General features: G+C 55.3%; 8 protein-coding genes across 8 annotated transcripts; 4 read left to right on the top strand and 4 right to left on the bottom strand.

Annotated features, from left to right (window-relative positions):
• Positions 1-617: 617 nt before the first annotated feature.
• CORC01_04264 (HORMA domain-containing protein) lies at positions 618-1,458 on the bottom strand (the record flags this gene model as incomplete). Its single annotated transcript, XM_022615912.1, has 2 exons — positions 618-818; positions 877-1,458. 2 exons carry the CDS (start codon positions 1,456-1,458, stop codon positions 618-620), a joined length of 783 nt encoding a protein of 260 aa, XP_022477657.1.
• A 584-nt stretch (positions 1,459-2,042) lies between these two features.
• On the top strand, positions 2,043-3,239 carry CORC01_04265 (PI31 proteasome regulator; the record flags this gene model as incomplete). Its single annotated transcript, XM_022615913.1, has 1 exon — positions 2,043-3,239. One exon carries the CDS (start codon positions 2,043-2,045, stop codon positions 3,237-3,239), a length of 1,197 nt encoding a protein of 398 aa, XP_022477658.1.
• Positions 3,240-3,405: 166 nt separating this feature from the next.
• Positions 3,406-6,189, bottom strand: CORC01_04266 (glycosyl hydrolase family 2; the record flags this gene model as incomplete). Its single annotated transcript, XM_022615914.1, has 3 exons — positions 3,406-4,481; positions 4,557-5,983; positions 6,056-6,189. 3 exons carry the CDS (start codon positions 6,187-6,189, stop codon positions 3,406-3,408), a joined length of 2,637 nt encoding a protein of 878 aa, XP_022477659.1.
• A 678-nt stretch (positions 6,190-6,867) lies between these two features.
• Positions 6,868-9,065, bottom strand: CORC01_04267 (prolyl oligopeptidase; the record flags this gene model as incomplete). Its single annotated transcript, XM_022615915.1, has 3 exons — positions 6,868-7,515; positions 7,568-8,515; positions 8,574-9,065. The coding sequence occupies 3 exons, from the start codon at positions 9,063-9,065 to the stop codon at positions 6,868-6,870; spliced, it is 2,088 nt and encodes a 695-aa protein (XP_022477660.1).
• Positions 9,066-11,150: 2,085 nt separating this feature from the next.
• Positions 11,151-12,169, top strand: CORC01_04268 (uncharacterized protein; the record flags this gene model as incomplete). The annotated part of the gene is made up of 2 exons (XM_022615916.1): positions 11,151-11,386; positions 11,458-12,169. The coding sequence occupies 2 exons, from the start codon at positions 11,151-11,153 to the stop codon at positions 12,167-12,169; spliced, it is 948 nt and encodes a 315-aa protein (XP_022477661.1).
• A 372-nt stretch (positions 12,170-12,541) lies between these two features.
• Positions 12,542-14,548, bottom strand: CORC01_04269 (EAP30/Vps36 family protein; the record flags this gene model as incomplete). The annotated part of the gene is made up of 2 exons (XM_022615917.1): positions 12,542-14,369; positions 14,448-14,548. 2 exons carry the CDS (start codon positions 14,546-14,548, stop codon positions 12,542-12,544), a joined length of 1,929 nt encoding a protein of 642 aa, XP_022477662.1.
• A 753-nt stretch (positions 14,549-15,301) lies between these two features.
• CORC01_04270 (GANP/Nin1/mts3/eIF-3 p25 family protein) lies at positions 15,302-16,972 on the top strand (the record flags this gene model as incomplete). The annotated part of the gene is made up of 3 exons (XM_022615918.1): positions 15,302-15,383; positions 15,454-16,705; positions 16,759-16,972. The coding sequence occupies 3 exons, from the start codon at positions 15,302-15,304 to the stop codon at positions 16,970-16,972; spliced, it is 1,548 nt and encodes a 515-aa protein (XP_022477663.1).
• A 3,956-nt stretch (positions 16,973-20,928) lies between these two features.
• On the top strand, positions 20,929-21,299 carry CORC01_04271 (uncharacterized protein; the record flags this gene model as incomplete). Its single annotated transcript, XM_022615919.1, has 2 exons — positions 20,929-21,026; positions 21,101-21,299. 2 exons carry the CDS (start codon positions 20,929-20,931, stop codon positions 21,297-21,299), a joined length of 297 nt encoding a protein of 98 aa, XP_022477664.1.
• Between the last annotated feature and the right edge of the window lie 748 nt (positions 21,300-22,047).

The raw sequence follows: 22,047 nt of genomic DNA on the forward strand, positions 1-22,047 counted from the left end.
GCGACATTGACCAGGAAGAAGACGTGATGCGCCTAACGCGAACGACAGCCAAATAAGCACCAGTAATTCTCCACACATACCTCGTTGCCGGGTTCTGTGATTTTTGAGCAAGTCTTTTCTTTATCGCAGTGGAACCGCGACGCATTACTCCTTTCGGCTTCATGCATGTTCGCTGTCGGCGAAAGCCCGACACGCAACAAGACAACTGTTTAGCCTGCATGCTCTTGCATCCGGAAGAAGGACTTCGCTCTTATTCCGGACTCAAAAGTTATCCTCGTCCTACACCTGTCTAAGGTAAGGCACCTAGATGAATTCCGAAAGGGGACGACGTATCTCGGGCCAAAACCTCAACACCCAGACAGATCGCAGCTGCCCAAAATTTACTCCTCCCGCGGGGTTCGACGAGTCTGAGTAGCTGACATTTTTGAGGGGCTTTCACGGTAACAAATATTTTATAGACCATAATCTGCCGGTTGACGACTGCATAGAGCCTTGTTGTGATGGCTCGTGGTCTTTGGAAAGGGGATGGTATCCTTGACACCTCAATTCCACCGTTACTTTGTCGATGGTGAGTTTCAAAAATCAAGGCATTGGGCCATAACGAGGTGATGACAACTTCATGAAAAGTAAGAATCTTGAGTGGACGGGGTTGATGATGGAGATCTGCCTTCCTCGATCCAACACTCAAAGAACAGGGGTCCAGCTTCGACGGAGCGCAGCGGTGTGGTAGAGACACCTCCGATGTTTGCGCCTGGCACCGGGTTTAGTTTTGATGCGGGCTGGAGTGAGGGCTCGGAAGGAATCCAAGGCTGTGGATGCTATGTCGAACATCAATAAATATCAAAAGTAACACTCGACGAAGGACATGATGCGTACCCCTATCGGCGCCGGCGCCTCGTCTCTCAGCTCAACGGCCATTGTGAAGGTGCATCCCTCTGGCAATGAACCCTTCATCTCGGCAGCATAAGCCAGACGTCTGAGAGCTCCTCTGTACGCTTCATTCACATCAACCCAGTTCACCGAGCCATCATCGTCGTCTTCCTCCCGTCGCTGAAACCTCTGCCCCTGACCAAGCCTCTCCTTGCCCTTGCCCGTAGCCCAGACTGGGAAGTTTGTGACGTCAAAGACCCATCTCTCAACGACCGCCATCGTCTCTGCGGCATGAATGACAACACAGACTTTCGAGGCGGTGCCAAGTGCAAGCTGATCCTGTATCGCAGCGAGGGCTGAGGTGATCCATTCACACAGCGCTGGATGTCGGGATTGGGGTACTGGGAGGTTGTGGGCTTTGGTCATAAGAAAAGTTTGCTGCGGATAGAGACGCCTGTAATACAGTATCGTGTGGATTGTGAGCGTGAGAAATGTTGTAAACGAAGTCAAGATGGTGTTTGCTTGCGGGCGCGGGATGGCCACTGGCGGTGCGGAAGCCGAGTCTGGTGGCTTAGAACTAGAGGACATGGTTTTTGATGAGCCGCTCTAGCTGAATCAAGTCCATTCGCTGAACAAGCAAGGTTTCGATGAATTTACGATTCAAGAGCTCGGATTCGTGGATATGGAGCTCTGCTAATCAGTACCTGAGGGTGCAGGGGAAGACAAGAGTCGCGGAAGTGAGGGACGGAGCGCGACGGGACAAGATGCGACCTCCACGCCATGTCACATGCTTTGGTTTTACCACGTGACTCTGGACGGCTTATTCAGGCAGCAAGGAGGCAGCCAGCAATTGGCCACAAGTGTGCGGGGCTTATCCACATTTAGGGCTGAAGGCAGCGAGTCTCTGACGCCACTATGCGAACCCCAAGCTGCGACCCAAAGCTTGGGTAGCTCCCCATTTCTCCGCGGGCCCCTTCCAACAACTGTCAATCACTTCCATCTGGAAAGCCCAACCCAACCAACAGCAGAGGACGAAGCCCAACACTGTCTAAGCCTCATTCACGGTCTACTTAAGCTCCGAAACTTCTCGCAGAGTGCATTTCGAATCTTTCCCTCTGCAGACACTCAAACGTAAAACTCACGAATCCACCCCTCATCAGCACAACCCTGCCATGGCGAACCCACTCACCTCGCAGTTGATACTGCAACAAATGGCGGAGGCGCTGCCTTCCCACCCCAAGGGCGACACCACCTCCGACATTAGTAGTGGCTATGAGCTTCCCGCCCTGCTTACCCATGCCTGTATGGCGTCCCTCAAGTTCCGTCTCTTGGGCTTTGACGAAGAAAAGCGGATAGGTGTGTTTCTCGTCTCTGTCGACCGTGCCCCAAAACTTCAGCTAACGCCCACCTCAGAAGAAGAAGTCCAAAGCCTCGCCCCGCGTCTACCAGCATCATGGAACGCCGGGTATGGTTCTCTCCGCTTTGTCTACGCTCACAAGCAGTCCTCCATGACCTCCATCATTCGGATCAGTAAGGTCGGCGGTAAAGTCGAAATTAGTGGGCTTGCCGTCGGCCACGATGTAATCCACAGATTCGAAATCACGACAAAGGATGTTATCAACAACTCCAAGCTACCTTTGCGCATCACACTCACCGAAGACGGCTCCGAGGACAGGGGTGACCTGGTTGTGAAGCTGAAGGAGGCTTTCGTCTCAGAGTCTGCCATCACTAAACTGATCGACCAATTCAAGACCGAAATTGTCCAAAAGCTCATTCCGAAGTTGCAAGTTGAAGGTTACGAAGAGTCTCCCGATGACAGGGACGCGGCGGAGAACGCACAGAGAGAAGGCCGCGCTCAAGCTGGTCGTCCCGGACGGCCATTGCCTGGTGACCTGCCTGATCCTGCGCGCCCATACCCGGTCAATGATCCTCTCGCACAGCCTCCCAGGCGGCCCATTCCTGCGGGAGACTTCCCGCCGCCTGGATTCGAGGATGAGTACGAGATCAACAGACCCCCTCGCCCCCTCGGCCTTCCCGGTCGATCACCCCACAACATTGGTCATGATGACCTCAACCCTCCCGGTCTGGGTCCCAACGACCCCTTGAGGGCATCTTTTATCGGCGGCGGTGGTCTTCCCCGACCCGGAGGTGGTGGCGGGATGCACCCCACCTTCGATGATCCCCTCTTCGGAGGCCCAGGTGCACAAGGAGGCGGCGGCTACGATCCTCAGGCGCCACCAGGAGCTAGGTGGGATCCCCTTGGCCCGGGCGGCATGCCCAGACACGGCGGTGGACGTGGAAACCCCTTTGGAGGCTCTGGAGGCTTTGGAGGAGGATTTGGTGGGGGATTTGGCGGAGACATCATCTAGTCACTGTCGCATCGATGAGATTGATAATCGATTCAAGACTGTCTCGAATAGTTGTAATTTTACGCAGTAATGAGATATGATAAAAAGGTCCAATTTTGAAGCCATCCTCTTTGATATGAATTCCATCTACTCATTTTCTTTGATCATCTTAACCGTGTTGTAGAGTCTATGCAGAAAAACCTAAAGACGCCTCCGGTGCACCTAAATAGGTCCACCTCAACTTCTCCACGTTGTAACCCTCAACACGTACAACCCGTTCGTCTCCCGGCACCAGATCGAATCCATTGTCACTCAGCGTCATTCCCCGTTCTTCCTGAATGATGAAGCCCTTGACCGGCCTCTCTGCTGAAACAATAAGCGCCCCATCTCTCGACTCCGTCCGCACCTTGCGGTCCGAAAAGTCAATATACTTCAACGGTTGCGGCCACGCCGTATCTTCCGCCACGGCCTTGCCGTCAACAAAAAGCGTCGCATGGATAACAAACGGATCATCATCCTCCGGCCGAAACGGCACACTCGTATCCTCAAAACTCTCCTTTAGGGCCTTAACCTTGTGCTTCTCGACAACCTCCGTCGTCGCATTCGCCTTCACAACAACCTTCTTCTCGATCCTCTCCCTGACCTCCTTTCCGGTCTCAATGGAGATGAACCTCACCACAAGGTCCCCAGCCACAACATCGGCCTTCGCACTCGCAACCCACACCTCAAACTCTGTGCCCCTGGCCGCCAGCGTCGGATCAGCATGGCACTTTGTCCACTCATCAACCCTCCTCCCAACGCCGACATCAAGAACCCTCAACGCCCGCCCAATCGCGTAGAACGCGGGCTTCCTCACAAGCCAGTAATCCACAATCGCCCAGCTGATCGTCGGCCAGCAATCATTGAGCTGCCACACCAGCGCGCCCCCGCAGCCCCTCCGACCCGGGACGCCCCAGTCCCGTCGCCAGGCCTTGTAGGCAAAGGTCATGGTCTCGGCCTGCATCAGCTGCGTCAGGTACGTGAACCAGGCGAGGTCGTAGCGGACGGAAAAGTTCTCGACGACGTAGGTCATCATGCGCCGCTCGTGGTCGTAAGCCTTGTTGCGGAAGTCGAGGGCCATGGAGCCCGGGCGGCGCTGGGACGGGGAGGTGAGCATCGCGGTGGTGGTGGTGAGATGGGGGTAGCCTTCCATGCCGAATTCGGAGACGAACCGGCCTGTCAGGAGACTGGATTCTTGGTATTTATTCATTGCGCCGTGCCAGACTGAGGAGGGTTGGTTGTGTTAGTTCTTTAACGAAATAATTCAAGAAAAAGGTGCGGATCCGGGGGAGGACTTACTGTTCCACTGATGAATATCTCCCACTGTCGGGTCGGCGGTCGGCTTGCCATCACCCCAAGGACTACTCGGATGATACACCGTATGCGGGCTCTCCTCCTCCACAACCTTGGGCAGCAAATACTCATACAAATACCGCGCCGGGAAACTCGACTTGAGCCATGACTCGGGGTTCTTATCTTCATCATACTGATACTCGAGCTTGTACTTCTCTTGCACCTGATAATCTTCGTTGTTCCCCGCCCAAATCACGATACTCGGATGGCCCCGCAACCTCTTGAGATTCTGCCTCGCCTCCTCCTCGACGCTCGTCAGGAAGCTAGGATACGTGGGGTAGCTCCCGCACGCGAAGCAAAAGTCGTGCCAAACCAGCACGCCCAATTCATCGCACGCCTCCATGAGCGCGTCCGCCTCGTACACTCCGCCGCCCCACATCCGCAGCATGTTCTGGTTTGAAGCCACCAGCAGCTCGGCCCAGGTGCGGTACCGCGAGGCCGGGATGGAGGCGTGGAAGCTGTCGGCGGGGATCCAGCAGGAGCCACCGGTGAAGACGTCGGCGTTGTTAATGCGGAAGTAGAAGGATTTGCCGAGGACATCGGGCTCTTGGATGAGTTCCGCGCGGCGGAAGCCTGTTTTCTTGGTTTGCGTTGCTAGTGGCGGCGGCGGATGCTGCTCCGAGCTGCTGCGAGAGGCGTGGTGGAGGGTCGTTGTGATTGTGTATAGGGTCTGCGGGCCGTTGTTGAGGGGGTACCAGAGCTGGGGCTTCTCGAGGTGGAAGTCCACCTTGGCTGTGCCGTCCTCCGTGACTTTCAGGTGTTTTTCCAACACAACCTCGTCGTTGAGGCTGAACGTTACCGAGATCTCCTCAGCGCCGGAACCCTGCGTCTTGACTATAATTTGTCCAGACACAGTCTCCAGATCCGGACTGACTTCGCTCTTGACCCAAACATCATCGATGCGCGCGACATACTGCTCAAGGAATACAGGCTTCCACACACCAGCCGTGACGAGAATCGGACCCCAGTCCCATCCCCAGTGATACTGCGCCTTCCTGACGGGAAGACGGCCCTGCTCCGTCTGCCGGGCAATGAAGTTATGCTCGTGCGCGTGCTCCTCCAGGAGTTCCCTGCCGCGGAGGAGAGCCGAGTCGAAGACCACCTCCAAGAGGTTGCTGCGGTCTCCGTCGGTCTTGAGGTGCTGCGAGACGTTGACGCGGTGGGACAGGAACATGTTGTCCGACTTGAGCACCTCGGCTCCGTTCAGGGTGACCGTCGCAAAGGTGTCCAACCCTTCAAAAACGAGATCCGTGACGGCGCTGGGGCCGTTTGTGAAGTCCGCGGGCGTCGGGAATGAGAGGCGGTAGACCCAGTCCTTTTCTGCGACCCATTGGACAGCGAGCTCGTTCATGTCTAGGAACGGGTCCGGGATCCTGCGTGATGTTAGTCGTCTTGATTCTGGCTGCAAGTGCGCGAGTGGAAGTGCTCGAGAGGAGGAGATTCACTTCTTGTTCGCCAGCAGATCCACGTGAACCTGACTGGGAATGCTGGGGACAGGAAGCCATGGGTTCTCTGAGGCGTCATCCCTCTGTTTGAATGCCCAGCCGTTGCTGAGCTCGTGCCGGAGGAGGGTTGCCATCTTGGCTGTCGAACAAGATGTTTGCAAGTTATGGGAGACCCTCGGTGCGACGTGTTATCCCAAATTGTCACAGCGACATCCTCTAGACACACGACGTTACTCGTCTACTTTATATAAACCAAACAACAGAGCTACGATGTCCCTTTTGACACGGCCGACTGAAGACCGAGGGGATCGGGGATGGCTTCCGGCTTGCCCCCACATTTTGAGGAGCTTCAGGTCAGCCGATTGGCACGGCATCCCCCAGAGCTCGGGGTAGCACCGCCCGGATCCTTGCGGGATGCTGAATAAATGACGGGCTACGCTGGGGCAACTGTAGTGTCCGGCCAAATAAAGAGGACCGGAATTGTAAAGTTCCCCTTCTGATCCACTTTTGCTGTCTGAAACGGCGATTTATAGTCCCGGTGACCTGGATTTGGGCCCCGGGGGTACATGAACCCGATCGCCATTTGCACTTACAACGTCTGTCAGGACTAAAGGGCTAGTTTTTCGGAAGTGAAATATTTTGGATGGGAAAAAGCATATCACCTGATCTGTTTGGCAACGCAAGAATCCTCCCGTGTTTTACTATTCATTCTTGCATTGGCCGCTTCTCGCTAAATGGCTTCGTCGTATTCGGATCCATTTACAATCCTCATACAAGCTGTTCTTGGCCTGTGAATTCCATAAGCAACCTATTCAAGCCTTATTCTCTCCAGCAAACCTCTCCATCCAGTCAAAGACAGTCTTGTGCCAGACTATCGAGTTCTCCGGGTTCAACACCCAATGACACTCGTCGCTGAACGTCAAAAAGCGGCTCTTGACACCCTGGCACATGAGCGTGTTATACGCAGCAATGCCCTCAGTGATGGGACACCTATAATCCTTCTCGCTGTGGATCACCAACGTCGGCGGCGCGTGCTTCCAGTTGCGTAGCAGCTCCGGCCTCGCCGGGTTCCATCTCTCCAACTCCTCCGCATTGTCCCACAGGAACGGCGGCCCCCCAAAGTCGGGCCCGCCGTCAACGAAGTCGCTCTGCAGCATAAATACGGGCAGGTTGAAGATGCCGTCGTGCCAGATTGCACATGCGAAGCGGCGGATTAGGTCGTGGCCCATAATCCAGGAGATCATGTACCCGCCATACGAGGCTCCCGCGACAATGGCGCGGTCGTGGTCCAGGTAGGGCAGCTGCTTGAGGTGGTCCATGAGGTGGACGAGATCTTGGTATGGCGCGCCGCCCCATGAGCGGTAGATACGGGCTGTGAAGTCAACGCCGTAGCCTAGGCTGCCTGCGATGTTGGGCGCGATGAGGACGTAGCCTTGTTGAGCCCAGAGGGCCATGTTCCACTATTGCCACGTATTAGTCAAGGTTAGGTGAGTAGGAGAGGGATTGGCTGACCCTTGTCGACCATGCATCAGTCCAAGACGATTCCGGCCCGCCGTGAGGTAAGAGAACCCAAGGATACTTTTTGGTCTTGTCAAAGTTGGCAGGCTTGATGATGAATGAGTGCACGATGTTGTCATCTGCACCTTCGTACCAAAACTCAGAGATCATGCTATGGGACAAGCCGTACTTTGCGCCGTGTTTGGTCGCCGAAGACACGACCTTTGGCGCCGTATTCAATGAGACGTCGATGATCTGCCATAGGCTGCTGTCAATCATGCTGTTACTCGTCACCAGGACCTTATCGTAGTAACCCTCCTTCAGAGGGTAGAAAGCCGAGACGACGCCGCTTTGCACTAGCGATGTCGCCTCTGCACCGTGACGGAGCTGGACGTGCGACAGTTTCACCCGTCCGCAGTCCTCCGTCTTCAAGAAGATGGCATCAGAGCTGCCCGCGAACTCAAAGCCCTGAGGAGGCAGACTCGGCCCCTTCCCAAAGATCATCTTGTGCACATCGTAGGCGCCAAAGGACGCGGTGTGGCCCATGTACAACCTGACATCTGCAGGATTGCTGGACGGCGTGTGCAGGAACGCAATCTTGGAGCCGTCAGGCGAGAACCTCACGTTGGCATAGTACGCCTTGGTCTCCGATATACCCATGACAATGGGCCTCGGCTTGACATTCGCAGCGGCCGTGAAGGATTTGAGAGGAACGTAGTAGACGTGCGAGACGCCCGCCTCCTCTGGCCTCAGCCCAGTGTCCTCAGCGATGAACGCGATGCCCTTCTCGTTAACATCGAAGGCGTCGGTCGGGTCAGCGACGTCGTACATCCCTAATGGAGCCTCAAGACGGGTGTCTTTGATGGCATTTTGGAGCTCGCCTGCGACGCCCCATTTCCCATGCGCATTGACGAGAGTCGAGTACCAAAGAGCGTATTTGTGAGGTTTGGTCAGCTCGTTCCACTGACGACAGGTATTAGTCACGAAATGTCACCGAATGCGCCTGCTAAGGTCAACTTACACGCCTCATGTGGTAATCATCAAAGACTCGCCCCGTAGACCTCGTTTCCTCTGCCTTGTCATTGTGTAGAGACCCGTCAGGTCCGACTAGTCCAGCAACGACGAAACCAACGCTCCCATCACCGAGTGCATTGACCTTGAGCGCGCTGATGGGCGCGTCGTACTCGGCAGCGACGTAGTGCTCCTTGGCTGGTTCGGCGCCATTGGCAATCCAGATCTGGGTGGTCCCCTTGACGCCCGATTTCAAGTAGATGATATCGCTTGCAGTTCCCGGCACCCACAGGGCGTCGTGGACCTTGTCGTCGTCAGTAAGCTGGTCAGACGCGCCGGTTTCGATGTCCATGAGCCGGACCTCATTTGTCGTCTTGCCGTCCTCGAAGCTGTGAGTTGACTGAGTGTAGAGTATAAGTTTGCCATCCGGGCTTGGCACGGCGGCGCCACGGCGGGGCGCGCTCAGGAGCACCTCGGGGGTGAATTCTTTGGCGACGCGCATGTCGGCGAGGAGATGATTGAGATACGGATGAGTGTAGGACAATTATATGAGGCTAAGGTAATAATGATTTACAGTCGAGGGAAAAAATGCAACGCAGCGACCCCGACACGGTGAGATAAAATCAATTGGATCTATCGCCCTGACACTTGCAGGAGGATAAGACGCAGTTGAGAAATGTAGCAGCTTAATCAGACGTACGAATGAGGCTGACGCATGCTCTCTCCAGGGACGCGACAGCCTTTGCAGGCAGATAACCTTAGGTTAACTGCTCACCTTCCCGCTTGGGGTTTTTTGGAGGAGGCGGCGAGCATCTTAGCCGACTCTGGAAGTACGGATGGGATGGGATGGGATGGTACGTATGCGCTGCAGTGCACATACTGGAGCCTAAGGTACCTTGGCTTGTGCTGGCCAAAAGCATTTGTACGTACTTGGGTAAGCAAGCTAGCAAGCAGGAATCCAGGCTTTTTCTTAGATGATTGACGCGCTGCCCCTTCGTTTTGTTGAAGCTCCATCATCTTCACTCCGGTCGAATTGAATCAATCGCTTCTAAGTTCCCGGAACACTGTGTCAGTGTCCACATCGGAATCACCAAAGACATTCGCCAAGAAGAAAGATACAAAGTACATCAACTGGCGCCACGCGGCCCCCCGGCTGTCTGGTCCAGCGAAAGCTTAGCTAAGCCGTGGCAGGACCCGCTGGTCGGGTCGGGTACGTAGCGTGATCCAGGGTGGGTCATGTCGCTGCGCCGGGAGGAAACCGGACGGCCAACGGGAGAGTAGCCGACGAGGAGGACTAAAAGGATCCACCTTTGAAGATGCCTCTAGGCGGATTTCTTCTCTCGTTTGGTCATTTTAGGCGCACGTCCGAAGCAAACAAACGGTCGCGACACTCAAAGTCATGCGATTTTCGGGATTCATGACTTTCGAGTGTCCATAATCCACATAATTCATATGTCAGGGCAGATAGTCAGGCCAACAGACGGACCGACGGTTCATGTCGATGGGACCCTCCGGCCCCTCGCCGTGTGACCCCCACCAATCACCAAAACGAGGGTCTCCCTCCCATGTCTCCCGAGTCCGACTCACATCCCCCAGCTCCCCAAAAGTGCGCCAGACCCCCAAAACACCCCCATTGTTAACAGTGGTTCGGGATGGGTTCCTACATACGAGAGAGAGGAAAAATGCCATGTCAAGTCAGCCTACGGATACAGGGTGAAGGAACGCCCGTCCCGAGAACTGATAACACGCCAGAAATTAGAACGCCCATGTCTTGCTCAAGTTGCTCACATTACTCTAGGGGATCCCACGCTGCCAAAGCAAAGTCCAGTTGCACCAAGGCCTCCTTGCATAGGTACTTATTCAGTCAACTACCTTACCAGGGCCGTTCCCATTCCTTCGGGCCCCATCGTACCGACTATCTCCGACTTCGGTCCCCAGTAAGCTGAAATTTTCGAGCACCCATTCGTCCACACTCGTCCGTAGCACCATGTAATAGTCCACTTTATTTATCCTATGGGCTCTTTTTTCTCTACCACGGACTACGGTCCCGTCCCAGGGTGCTCGTCGAGACGGCCATAATTGGGCGCGTCTTGCCCAGCACCAAGGTCGCAAATCTGCGTTCCAGGCTGGTCTGGTTTCTCTATTCACCGTGGACTCATAGCTCCGTCGTGATTGTCCATAGGGTAGCTCTTGTCCTTTTTTGTCTTGGTTTTCCCTGTTTCCTACCACGCTCTTGTTCTTCCCCATTGCCTTCCCGTCCCCCCCTCATGCTTCCTCTTGAGGTAAACCCCCAAAAGGACTCCATCCCATTCGTTTGTGTTGTCCCGGTCTAGGTACTCCTTAGCTCCCCGGCCAGCTGGCCTCGCGACGTCACTCACGCCGATACGTCACACCTCACCCAAACCCATCTATTGGCATCACCCGTCGCAAACCGAACGTCGGGAAACCATCCGGTCCATCGCATCGCAACCTACGAAAACGGCCGCCGGGCTAACTCCCCAAGCATCGTGAGAGCTTCAACCCTCTCCCGTCCGAAGCTCGCACACCCCCCCGTCCAACACACGCAACACACACATAACCGCGCCGCATGGCGGAACGAGACTCAAGACCACAAGGGCTCGCCGCCACACCTGTTGCGTCAGAGCTCAAGATCAAACCCCCAAGTCCTCTGGCGCTGGCCCAAAAAGTCGACATGGAGACCAAGATGGGCGAGGCAAAGTCCGCCTGGAACACCAAGAACCTGGGCTTCCGCCTGGGCGCCGACCTCTTCAGCGCAGCGTGCGCCGGCACCTTGGTCGCGCCTCTGGTGTCCATCATTGACCGGTAAGCAACCCCCCCACGATCCCTAATCCCTTTTGTGTTTAGCAAACCAAGAGACTGATCCCCTACGCCAGCTCCATCATGGAAAACGCCTCTGGCCGCCGCGGCCTCGGCGAATGCGTCCGCTCCTGCCTCAAAGAACTTGTCCTGCGCCCCCACCACGTCGTCTTTAGCAAACCCTTTGCCCTCATATTCGCCCTCTACGGCGGCACCTACCTGACGGCGAACACCCTCGACACCGCCTTCTCGACCGTCAACAACCGGCCCGCGAATGAAGTCACCTCAGGCACCGCCAAATTCGCCGCCTCGAGCACCGCAAACATTGGCATCTGCATGTACAAGGACCAGGTCTTCGCGCGCATGTACGGCCCGCCTGGGGCCACCCCGCGCCCCGTCCCCATGCTCACATACGCCCTCTTCACCTTGCGCGACTGCATGACAATCTTTGCGAGCTTCAACGTTCCCCCGCGCCTGGGCCCCTGGCTCAACAACCGCATGGGCGAGGAGGTGAGAAAAAAAGTCAGCGGCCTGACCGTCGTCCAGTTCGCCGCGCCCGCCTTGGTGCAGATCGCGAGCACGCCGCTGCACCTGCTCGGCCTCGACATCTACAACCGGCCAAACGCCGCCGGGACGCCCGTCTCGTGGCAGAATAGGTGGCAGTCGGTGGCCAAGAACTGGAGCATCAGCACCTTGGCTAGAATCTGCCGCATCATCCCTGCCTACGGTGTCGGCGGCGTTGTCAACCGGAAGGTGAGGTTGAGCCTCATGGACAAGGTAGCGGAGTGAACACGACGGCATGAAAGTCTTTGTTCAAGTTGTTGGTCTTTTTTCCTTTCGAACGTCTTCCTGATCAGAGCTGCCAACGGTGGCCACACGAATTGTTTCTATTATTGAAAACCTCCTCTTGGCATTGGTTCACATGGGCGGCGTTTCCGGGCTTTTTTTGGTACTAGATGGGTTAAGAAACTGGGAGGCGGTAACAACCCAGCCGCCGGGTCAAGGAACTGGGCATCTACGTAGACGACAGACCGGGGAAACCCCAGAGCACACATCAACACGCACACACTTGTAGAATAGTAATGCGCTTAATTGTCAGCCATTGCGCAGGCGAGGCAGGCACAAGATAGATATCCAAGGTTCAGTGTAAAAAAACTTTCATCACATCAGCCCGCTCTCTCTGAGCGCCTTAATCACCTCGTCCTCTTCGCGATGCCTCCTGCGCCTGCGGTGTTTCACATCGCCGACGTCAATGTAATTCTTCCAAAACTTGAGCCCCTCGATCCCGTCCTCGCGACAGAGCACCCCCTTCTCCTCGGCCATCTCCAGCTCTTCCTCCGCCACGCCGATGCTCCAGCCGAACCGCTCCGCAGCATCCCGCGCCGTCACGCCGCGGCCGAATTGTCGCCAATTCCACGCCAGCTCCTTCTCGGGCGGAAACTCGTGCAAATCGTCCAGCCAGGACATCAGTGCCTTGATGGTGGTTTCGTCGGTGCGGTCGCTACTCTGTACGACCAGGACTCCACTCTTGAACTTTCGCAACCGGACAGGCAGTTTGAGTGACTCCCACATTTGAGAAGCCTTTTCGAAATCCATGGGGCTCACGAGCTCGACTCCGCCCCGGGCACGGTTGAACATGGCCCATAGGTCGACCAAGTTGATGATCCCGCCAGCCTTCTTCAGGACGCCTCGGGCATCGTCTGTGAGGAACTCTGCTAGGTTCCTGGACAGCTCGGACAGGTACAACGTCTCGGAACTGCTCCCGCCTACAATGTCCTTTGTAGTGACGAGACCGAGCTGACTGGCCGATTCGGCCAGCAAAGCATTGGCCTCGGCACCTGTGCCCCCGTTCTGCCTCGCAAACCTCTCCGCGAGAGCCACAATCTCTTTGGCGGAGGCCATCAGCGCGTCCAGGTCCTCGAAAGCGCTGCCAATCATAACCTCGTTATTCTTGCGCATGTCGAGCCCGCGCTGCTCCAGCCCGGCGATGCCGACGCCCTTGGGACGCTCGGGGGCGGCTGCGGGTGCTCTCACTAGGGCGCCGTTATCGTCTATGGTGCGGCTGCTCTTGGGTACGGGCGGTGCCCCTTGGAGCAGCCACTTGCGCTGCGTCAACGCACCTTTTAACCGCTCGTAGAATATCTTTTCTCCGCCGCCGCGGAAAGAGATCTTGATGTTCTCGGCTGTATCCTGGCCTGGTGAAGATGTGGTGAGAACTGGGCCTGGAGACTCTGTTCTTTGCGTCTGCGCCTTGGTGACAACTGCCTGGGGCAGGTCTTGTGATATCAGTGGTGCCCCGCACATCTCACACGACAGTAGGGACGGATGATTCGAAAACGTGCATCGAGGGCACTGGAAGGTCGCGCTTGGGTCTGATGGCTTCGGTGGGGCGCCACCGTTGATGTTGGAGGCAGCTGGCCACGGAGGCAGAGACCTTGTGTCATCGGGCCTGTTGGAGATAGACCGAGGGCGCATCGCGAGGGGCGAGCTGACTGTTGGGCTCGAAGGGGTTGCCGGGGCGCGGCTGGTCGCATTTGATATGGAAGCCTTCAAGACATGCGCCAACGTCGGCTTGATGCCGCAAGCAAGACATGGCGGCAGCGGGGTGTGGATGTTTGCCGTTGTGGGATCGAAGTTTGACGGGACCGGGTTGGAGAAGCTGCAGATGGTACAGACCCAGGTCGCCGCGCTCGCTGGTTCGGGCGGCGGTCGATAGGGACCATCGGCTCGGGCAGGGAACGCGGCGCCAGGTCTGCCAGGAGTAGATATCGCGGACGCTCTAGTCTGAAGCGACGAGCGTTTTATTGGCTTGGGAATCAGGGTGATCTTCGCAGAAGATTTCAGGAACCCCGCGTAGAACTCATAGCGATCAATGTCTATCAGGTCTAGGGCTACAGAGTGCTTGCGCGGCTCGTCCTTGTCGACGTAGCAAATTCGGTGGGACGTCAGGTAGACCTGACCGTTTTGCTGTTGGGGTAGCTTGAACTTTCTAGAGGACGAGCACGTCTTGTCAGTATCCTAGAGCGTGGTGGGAAGCACAACAAGTGCTCAAAGCTGTTGTATTTACCCTTCATAAAGCCCAACATTGTCCTGAACGAACAACAAGACTTCATCCGGTAGGTAAGAAGGCCGGAGAGCGGTCGTGAGGTCGATATGTTTTAGAAACATCCGTCATATTATTCACGAGCGTGCCGAGGGTATTGAAGCTCGCGCAAGACTTGGGTTCGGAGGTGGTGAAGTGTGGCAGGGGCCGTTGCCCGCGGGTCGTCGCATACGTCAGGAAACGGTCTCGGGCTGTGTTGGAGGGGATCGGAAGCCGGATTCGCAGCTATTTCAAGGATTGCGCATGATTCGCGGGTAGAGCAGGTAACTCCAAAGGGTTCGAAACACCGAAATTCAATCTAGCCAGTGGAACGTTGTTGGGCCTGAAGAACACAACCAACGGCGTCTATGCCAGGCGTCATTTATCTCTCGCAACGCAGCCAACACGACGACTGCTCCACGAATAGAGCCAACGCTCGAGGGGACATGCAAGGTGGGATGTCGCCGACCCACTATAGCGATAGTCCCGCTTTGTTGCTAGCGCCATGCATGTGGTCTACCTTACGTATCTTAGGTAATCGTAATCACATGGATGAGGGCCAGTGACAAGTTTCTGGCCACAAAGGCACTGTTTGGTCTGATCCCCACTATTATAACCTGAAATCCCGCACACTGACCACCGTACTTTTGTTACTGACTTTACGTTTCCCGCATTCTCCCAACCTCACTTCATCTTTCTCTTTCCCATCAACCACGCATCTACGATACCGACGTTTACCAGTCAACGCCCGCTACAAAAGATCGATAGATATAGTTGCCCGAGTCGAGCAAAACTAATACTCGATTCAGAATTTTCTGAGTCCCATCTCAGCCGTCATCATGATGCCCACCAGCTGGCCACCCGCGCCGCCCCCAGGCGTTGCCTATGGGGCACCTCCCGCCAACTATGCTTACCCTCCCAGTAAGTTTCTCTCCCATCAGTCTAGAGACGTCTTGGAGTCGATATGCTGACTCTCCTTTGCCATATCCAGCATATACCGCAGTCCAGGTTCGACAAAGCTTCTGCCAGTATCCTCCCCCATCCGCTGCACCTGCCTACAGTACATCGCCCCCGCCTCCCTTAGAAGCCAGTCCACTTCCTCCTGCCCCGGCTCCACGAAAGGTCGAATGGCCGCCCTCCGTCCGCGACTACGTCCAAAGGTCTTTCCTACCTCACAACATGGACTCCTCTGTGCCACGCCCCGAGATTGAAGCCAAGTTGAAGGAGACCATTTCCCAGCATATGGAGAACGGCACTCTTGAGTCAACCGACTGGGAGAAGATGCCCTTTCCTGCGGATTTGATCCGAAACGAGCGTCAATCTCAGCTGAACTCCACTATGAACGTCTCGTCTCCATTTGTATCGCGATATGAAGGCTCTGTGTCTGCCAACCCCAAGAAGCGGAAGTCCTCTGATTTTACCCCGGATGAAAAGTCTTCTTCTTTGCCTTGGCGTACTACTAATAGCAACCGATCCAACGCACTGGAAGACCGGATCACCTTTGCCTCGCCCGACAAACGCGCCAACCTCGATGAGCCTCTGCCCAAGTCAAGTAAGTTCCAAAAGCAGTTGGAGAAACGTCAGCGCCGCTTCGATGGCGGCTACAAATCGTCGTATCGATCGCCCAGCCCTCCACCCTCTGATGGACCCGTTGTCGGCACTAGCGAGACCTTGGAGAAGCGGTATTTGCGTCTGACCGCTCCTCCTGTGGCCTCACTGGTTCGGCCCGAGCGTATCCTTCACAAGACGATGGATCTCCTGAAGAAGAAGTGGAAAAAGGAGGGCAACTACTCTTACATCTGCGACCAGCTGAAATCCATGCGGCAAGACCTGACAGTGCAGCGGATCAAGAATGATTTTACAGTCTCCGTTTATGAACTCCACGCCCGAATTGCGTTGGAGAAGGGGGACCTTGGTGAGTATAATCAGTGTCAAACCCAGTTGCGTACTCTGTACGCCAAGGGACTGAACGGGAACCCCATCGAGTTCAAGGCCTATCGCATCTTGTACTTTATACACACCGCCAACCGTACCGGCCTGAATGATGCTTTGGCAGATCTAACCGCAGCAGAGAAGGAGGAGCGACCCATCAAGCATGCGCTTCAGGTTCGATCCGCCCTTGCCTTGGGAAACTACCATAAGTTCTTCCAGCTTTACCTGGACACTCCCAACATGGGTGCGTACCTTATGGACATGTTCGTAGTTCGTGAGCGTCTAGCTGCTTTGTGCAACATTTGCAAAGCGTAAGTACACCCCATATCCCCAAGGTGTTGTCAACTTGCTAACGTGCATGTAGATATAAGCCAGACGTAAAGTTACGGTTCATCACGGAGGAACTCGGCTTTGAGTCCGACGTTGATGCGGCTCAGTTCATTGTCGACTACAACGGTCAGCACCTGCTCGAGGAACGACAAGAGTATATCGCTCTCTTGACCGGCAAAGCCGGAGCCCTATTCGATTCTGCCAGAAGCGAGGCTTTCCGCAAGGTTGACATCAAAGGACAGATATGAGCTGCCCGTCATCTCTGTTCTCTCATCACAAACTGCTCTACACAACTTCTAACCACCCCCATCGCCGACCCGAAGCCACCCGTGTGGTTTTTCTCTCCAATCCCCTCCGCTTCTCTCTTCAAGGCCCGCAGGCTTTGGTCACATTCCTCCTCGTAGACCTCCTCTTTTCTCTCTTGTCTTCCTCCCTACCGACACTTTCACATCATTGGCGTGCTATTTTACCTTGCATTGCTTGCGCCCTTCGAAGACGTTTACTACCAGTTTTTGGTTACGAGCTTACGAAATATCGATTTATACCTCACTGCCTATCCCCCCTCTGACGGCATTGACGCTTACGCATAGCTCCACGCAGCGGGAACATCTTCGGTTGCTCTTAAAAGGCAGAGCTGGACGAGGGGTGCGAGGCTGGGGGATCAGCGGCTCAGCCGCTGATGACGACCGATGTTGCCGGCTTAGTGCCGGCCTTGGGCTCTGGGGGCTTTTCAGTCATGATACCCGTTCGTCCTGCAACCCGCATAGGCAACAGGATGGCGTTTCAGTGGAAAATATGTGGGAATTTCCTTTTCCAGGGATAGATGGCGATTGCAGTCTGTTATGGACGTTTGCATATACGTCATTCATTTTCAAAGGATATGTTGCAGCCTGCCTTATGCAGCATGGCGGTAGTCGGTCACGAAGACCTCGTGGAATCCATACATCTGCTACATTACCTGATGACCTGTAACGTGGTGCTTATGCTACAGTCCTTGATGACTTGCAACGCAGTGCTCATACGCATTGCCATGCCAGTGAATGAGATGCATGGCTCCTTGCTGGCAACAGCCATCTCGTCTGGTGCGTCTACCACCAACACTGGTCAGTGACATTAGGCTGCTGCAAGAACAGAATTGGACCCCACAGGATCATGCCTAGCCAGCGCCACACATGCTTGATATCCATGTCAGGGGTACTCGTGCTGGGGGAAGACTTGGCATATCGCCGCGTCCGTTCCGTACGTCCCGTACGCTCTCTCGAGCAAGGTCTCGTAAAGGCTGCACAACGTCCATTATGCTAAAATAGTGTCTGGCGGTTTCACTGGACACAATGCTTCTAGCTAGGGCTTCCGCTACCACCACCACCTCGATGCTTGCAGCTTGAGAGCTGGAGAGACTGAGCGTCTCGATGCAACCATAATTCGGGATCTATCTCGCGGTTCTTGGGCCAAACCCAGTACTCACCGTTACACGTATGACGAGAAGGAACCCCTTGAGCGAGATAGCCTACATCGTATCGAAGCCCGCAATGGTTCATCATCGCTATGCCTCTAGCTGCGCAGCGTGAGCCAATAAGTCGAGACCCGATACAGCGTCCCCAGCCACGACCTAGGTCCGCCAGCAAACGCAACCAAAGCACACTACTACGATATGAGTCTTAGCCAAAGGCTTGGGGTTTGACCGTGGAAAGACATAGAGACCCTCAGCCTCCAGCATGCAGACAAAAAGACTGCCCGATCAGGGCCGAAGAGGACAGCCTACCTATCTCTGCCAAGGTCCACCACGGTCTAGTACCAGAGCTCTCACGTAGACATCGAACAGGTGCAGCAGTGCGGCTAGCTGCAGCCGGGTAAAGTAGTCCGATTCGAGGAGAGATCCAGATTCATGCGACGTGCGGCTTTTCCTCCTGTTTGTGAGCTTTCACACGTGAAGCGGAAGAGGGTCCATGTTCCGGGCCGGCCGTGCTTCAGCTCATGGTAGCAGAGCGAAAAGTTGCTGAACTAATCCAATCATGAGCCAAACTTTGCTCTTATCTAGCGTCATCTGCAGTTTTTAAATCTCGTTTCCTCCTCTACGGCTGTCGTTGGTCACAGGTAGAGAGAGCTTTAAGCAAAGTCCCCTGCGAGATATCCCGTGCGCGGCAGCGACTACGCACGCACAACCCGCACGGGGTCCGGGGTCTGCTCTTGACCACGCCATCTCGCGCTTAGATCTTAAGGTACCGCAAGTGACGGATGGTATGTACGAGGCAAAGCTGGATGGGAGCTATAGCATCGTCTGAGCAAGCTTCGAGCAGGGAGGCTTAGTGAAGAACGAAACGGAGAACGGTTTACTCTTGAGATCGAGGGGGGAAACGCTATTTTGAGTTTCGGTGAAGCTTCAAGACGAGGACCCTAGTGACGCCGAGGTAGGTCCATTGATGGTGGAGGCACTTTGTTTTGCTGACAATATTCCCCTCAACTTTCAGAGCGGAGGGAAAGATATCTTTCGCTCCTCGCTATGGAAGTCTCGCAGAGACCGTCGCAATAGGAACACAGTATCAGGGAAACTAGAGCCGGTGAGCATCCCCATTCAAAGGGTGCAAGTCTCCTTCTCGCATGCTCGTATCATCGTATGAGGTACGACAGGCTCGTGGTGGACATGAGAAACGACATGCAGCCGACATTCATCACTGGTGCCGAATTATGCTCAACATCGCATGGTCTATGTCGCATTCTAGGCCAACGAATGAGTTTATGCCCTTTGGGCCACTAGAGCCCCGTGACCTCTTAGACTGAGAACAGGGCTTTGAGGGTTGTCTATCACCTGGATGACTCTACGTATATGCTCGACCGTTGAAAGGACCGCATATGCTATTTCTGGACGCTTAGCCGTTTGTTCGTACAAGCCATTGGCCCTCCGGCTGTCTGCCGCCCGCCGAATCCGAGTCAAAATGCATCCTTTGACCGGGAATTAGGGGTCCCGCGGGAGGGGCCGCCACGGTTTGCCACTCCGAAGGGGACCGGCAGAAGCCAAATATGGACGATTCCTGCGACGAGACACGTTGTGGTGGTCTGGGGTAGCATTGTTGACCACGGCCATGCAGAGGACCCCTTCCCCTTGCGCCAAATCGGCCGTTCGCTGCGAAGTCGATCACTGGACAGCAGTGGCACTTGGTGTCCTCGCTAGGCCCGGGAGTCGGCAGCGGAAGATCGGCGCTACGGAATGGTGTGAACGGGACTTTGCATGCCGGCTATCTCCTGTAGTTGTTTCGGCCTGACGTCCAGATGTATAGGTAATGAAGAGGTGTAGTGTGTCTTGGAAATATTGCTTCTTCGAAGCATTGCCGAGAGATTGGTAGGCTGTTTAGTCTGTATCGAATTATTCTGTAGGATTCTCCCGGTTATCAATGCCGTCGTTCGCTTCGCCGACGTAAACCCATGATAGCAGGAGCAGACTGGGGGTTCCGTCGTGGTAAGTGATCGCCCGTCACCCGTCACCTCGACAGGGTTATCGATTCTTGGCCCAACAAGCTGTTGAAGTTGGGCAGTCAGCGACAATGCTGCGGATTTGTTGCTCAGGCAAGTGATCCAATACTCCTGTTTCTACCGCCAACCCCGGAATCGGGGCTGACAGGTCTCACTTTTTTTGGTCAGGGCATCCCGATGTGAGGCGACCCTGACCTGAAGATCAGCAACCAGAGACGGGCTCAAGGTTCCTCCGCATCCTATCTGGAACTCTGCAAGCGCTCAAAATTTCAAAAATGCGTCTCTTTTGGTGGTCTTTCATTGGTGATGGCGCTGTTATTCACCCCGTTTCAGGCGACATGGGACGACGAGTTTCAAGTTGTGTCGTGCCCGCGAACGGGACGGGCTGGATCCGAACAAAACTGCGGCACGACGTTAACCTAGACCATGTCCTGCAAGCTCAGTATTGTTGAGTAGCCAAGACCGATGACCAAGTGTGGGATAAACTGACGTCGGGTATTTGGAATATGAGTCTCGCTATCAGGCTTGATACTCCTGGCGCATTACCTTCCTTGGATAGCAATGGGTTTCGCATGCCATGGTTGGCACTGAACGTACGACGCGCTGTTGCTGTTGCGAATTCCGGGGAACTGCGAAGCTGCGAACATTCTGGAAACAACGACAGGTAGTTGGGGACATGACATGACATGACAACTTGATCAACTGCGTATCGGTGCGCACGAGAACGGTGGATGGCATGGTGCTCTGGATCGGCAAAAGGCGCGGCTCTGCCCCCAATGTCCCTGCCTACGTCATTCTCGTCAACGGCCAGGGGCTTACCATATGCCGCTTTCTGTAAGAGCCAGCCGGGGCCGGCGCAAGTTGCAGTGTAGTGTATGCGTAACGTAGGCTTGGTAATCCCAAATGAGCCCCTGCAACATCAACGCGACCCGCGTCTGTCTCGAGCGTCAGCCGCGTCTCGTGAACGATTTACAGTCTACCGCTGGTGATCGACAGGAGCGGCAGAAAGATGCCATACGAAGCATCCGGCTCTTCTCCAGCCCTGCCACATCCGTCATTGGGAAGGCCAAGAAGGGGCGGGGATACCGTGCTGAACCGTCCCGCTGAAACGGGTCGTTGGCGGGGTTCCTCTGCACCAGCCATTTAGCGCACCTTCGACCCAGGCAAAGCTAAAGCGCCATAAAGGGTACGTTGGGTGGGGAAATGGAGAAGGTAGCAATCTACTCGAGGCGTCGGAAAGCTTGGACAGGTTGGGAAGAGCATCGGCGCCAGGGAAGCCGGTAGGTTAAGTCATTCTTACTATAGTATGAGGCGTGCATGGGCAGCGTCCATGCGAGGTCCAACGCCGTTGGCCCTGACAGGTGGTTCGCAGGAAGACCCGGTACTGCATCGACGAGAGAAAAAGCACATTCGCAACGGCAGAATGCGGCTTGACGCTGTTGGTGGTTATACGCTGTCCCTTGTTGTGGATGCGCGCGCCAACTTGCTGAGCCGACGCGTCGGCGCGTAGGCTAGTCCGCGATTCTTCGCTGACCAATTGGCCAAGACGCATTCTGGCCCGGCCTAGACCTTCTAATCCTCGCATGCGCATGCTGCTAGTGCGAAGACCAGAGCATTCCGAAGGCTTTGAACCTCCAACGGTAGGGCGAGATCGCCTTGTCTTTCAGACAAAAGCCGATTAGGTTTCGAGCCGTCTGGCCTGGGGGAGGCCAATGTAGGAAGGGTTAGAATGCGCATAAGAAGTCCAAGGAGAGGCATATTGACCTGACTGTGTCCGCATGACCAGAAAGTGATCATATCAAAAGATTCGCGATGCCAGCTTGGCGTGGACCACAATGGATCCACGAGACCCTTG

This window comes from Colletotrichum orchidophilum (genome assembly GCF_001831195.1).
Source record: "Colletotrichum orchidophilum strain IMI 309357 chromosome Unknown Scaffold_27.1, whole genome shotgun sequence".
Classification (NCBI taxonomy): domain Eukaryota; kingdom Fungi; phylum Ascomycota; class Sordariomycetes; order Glomerellales; family Glomerellaceae; genus Colletotrichum; species Colletotrichum orchidophilum.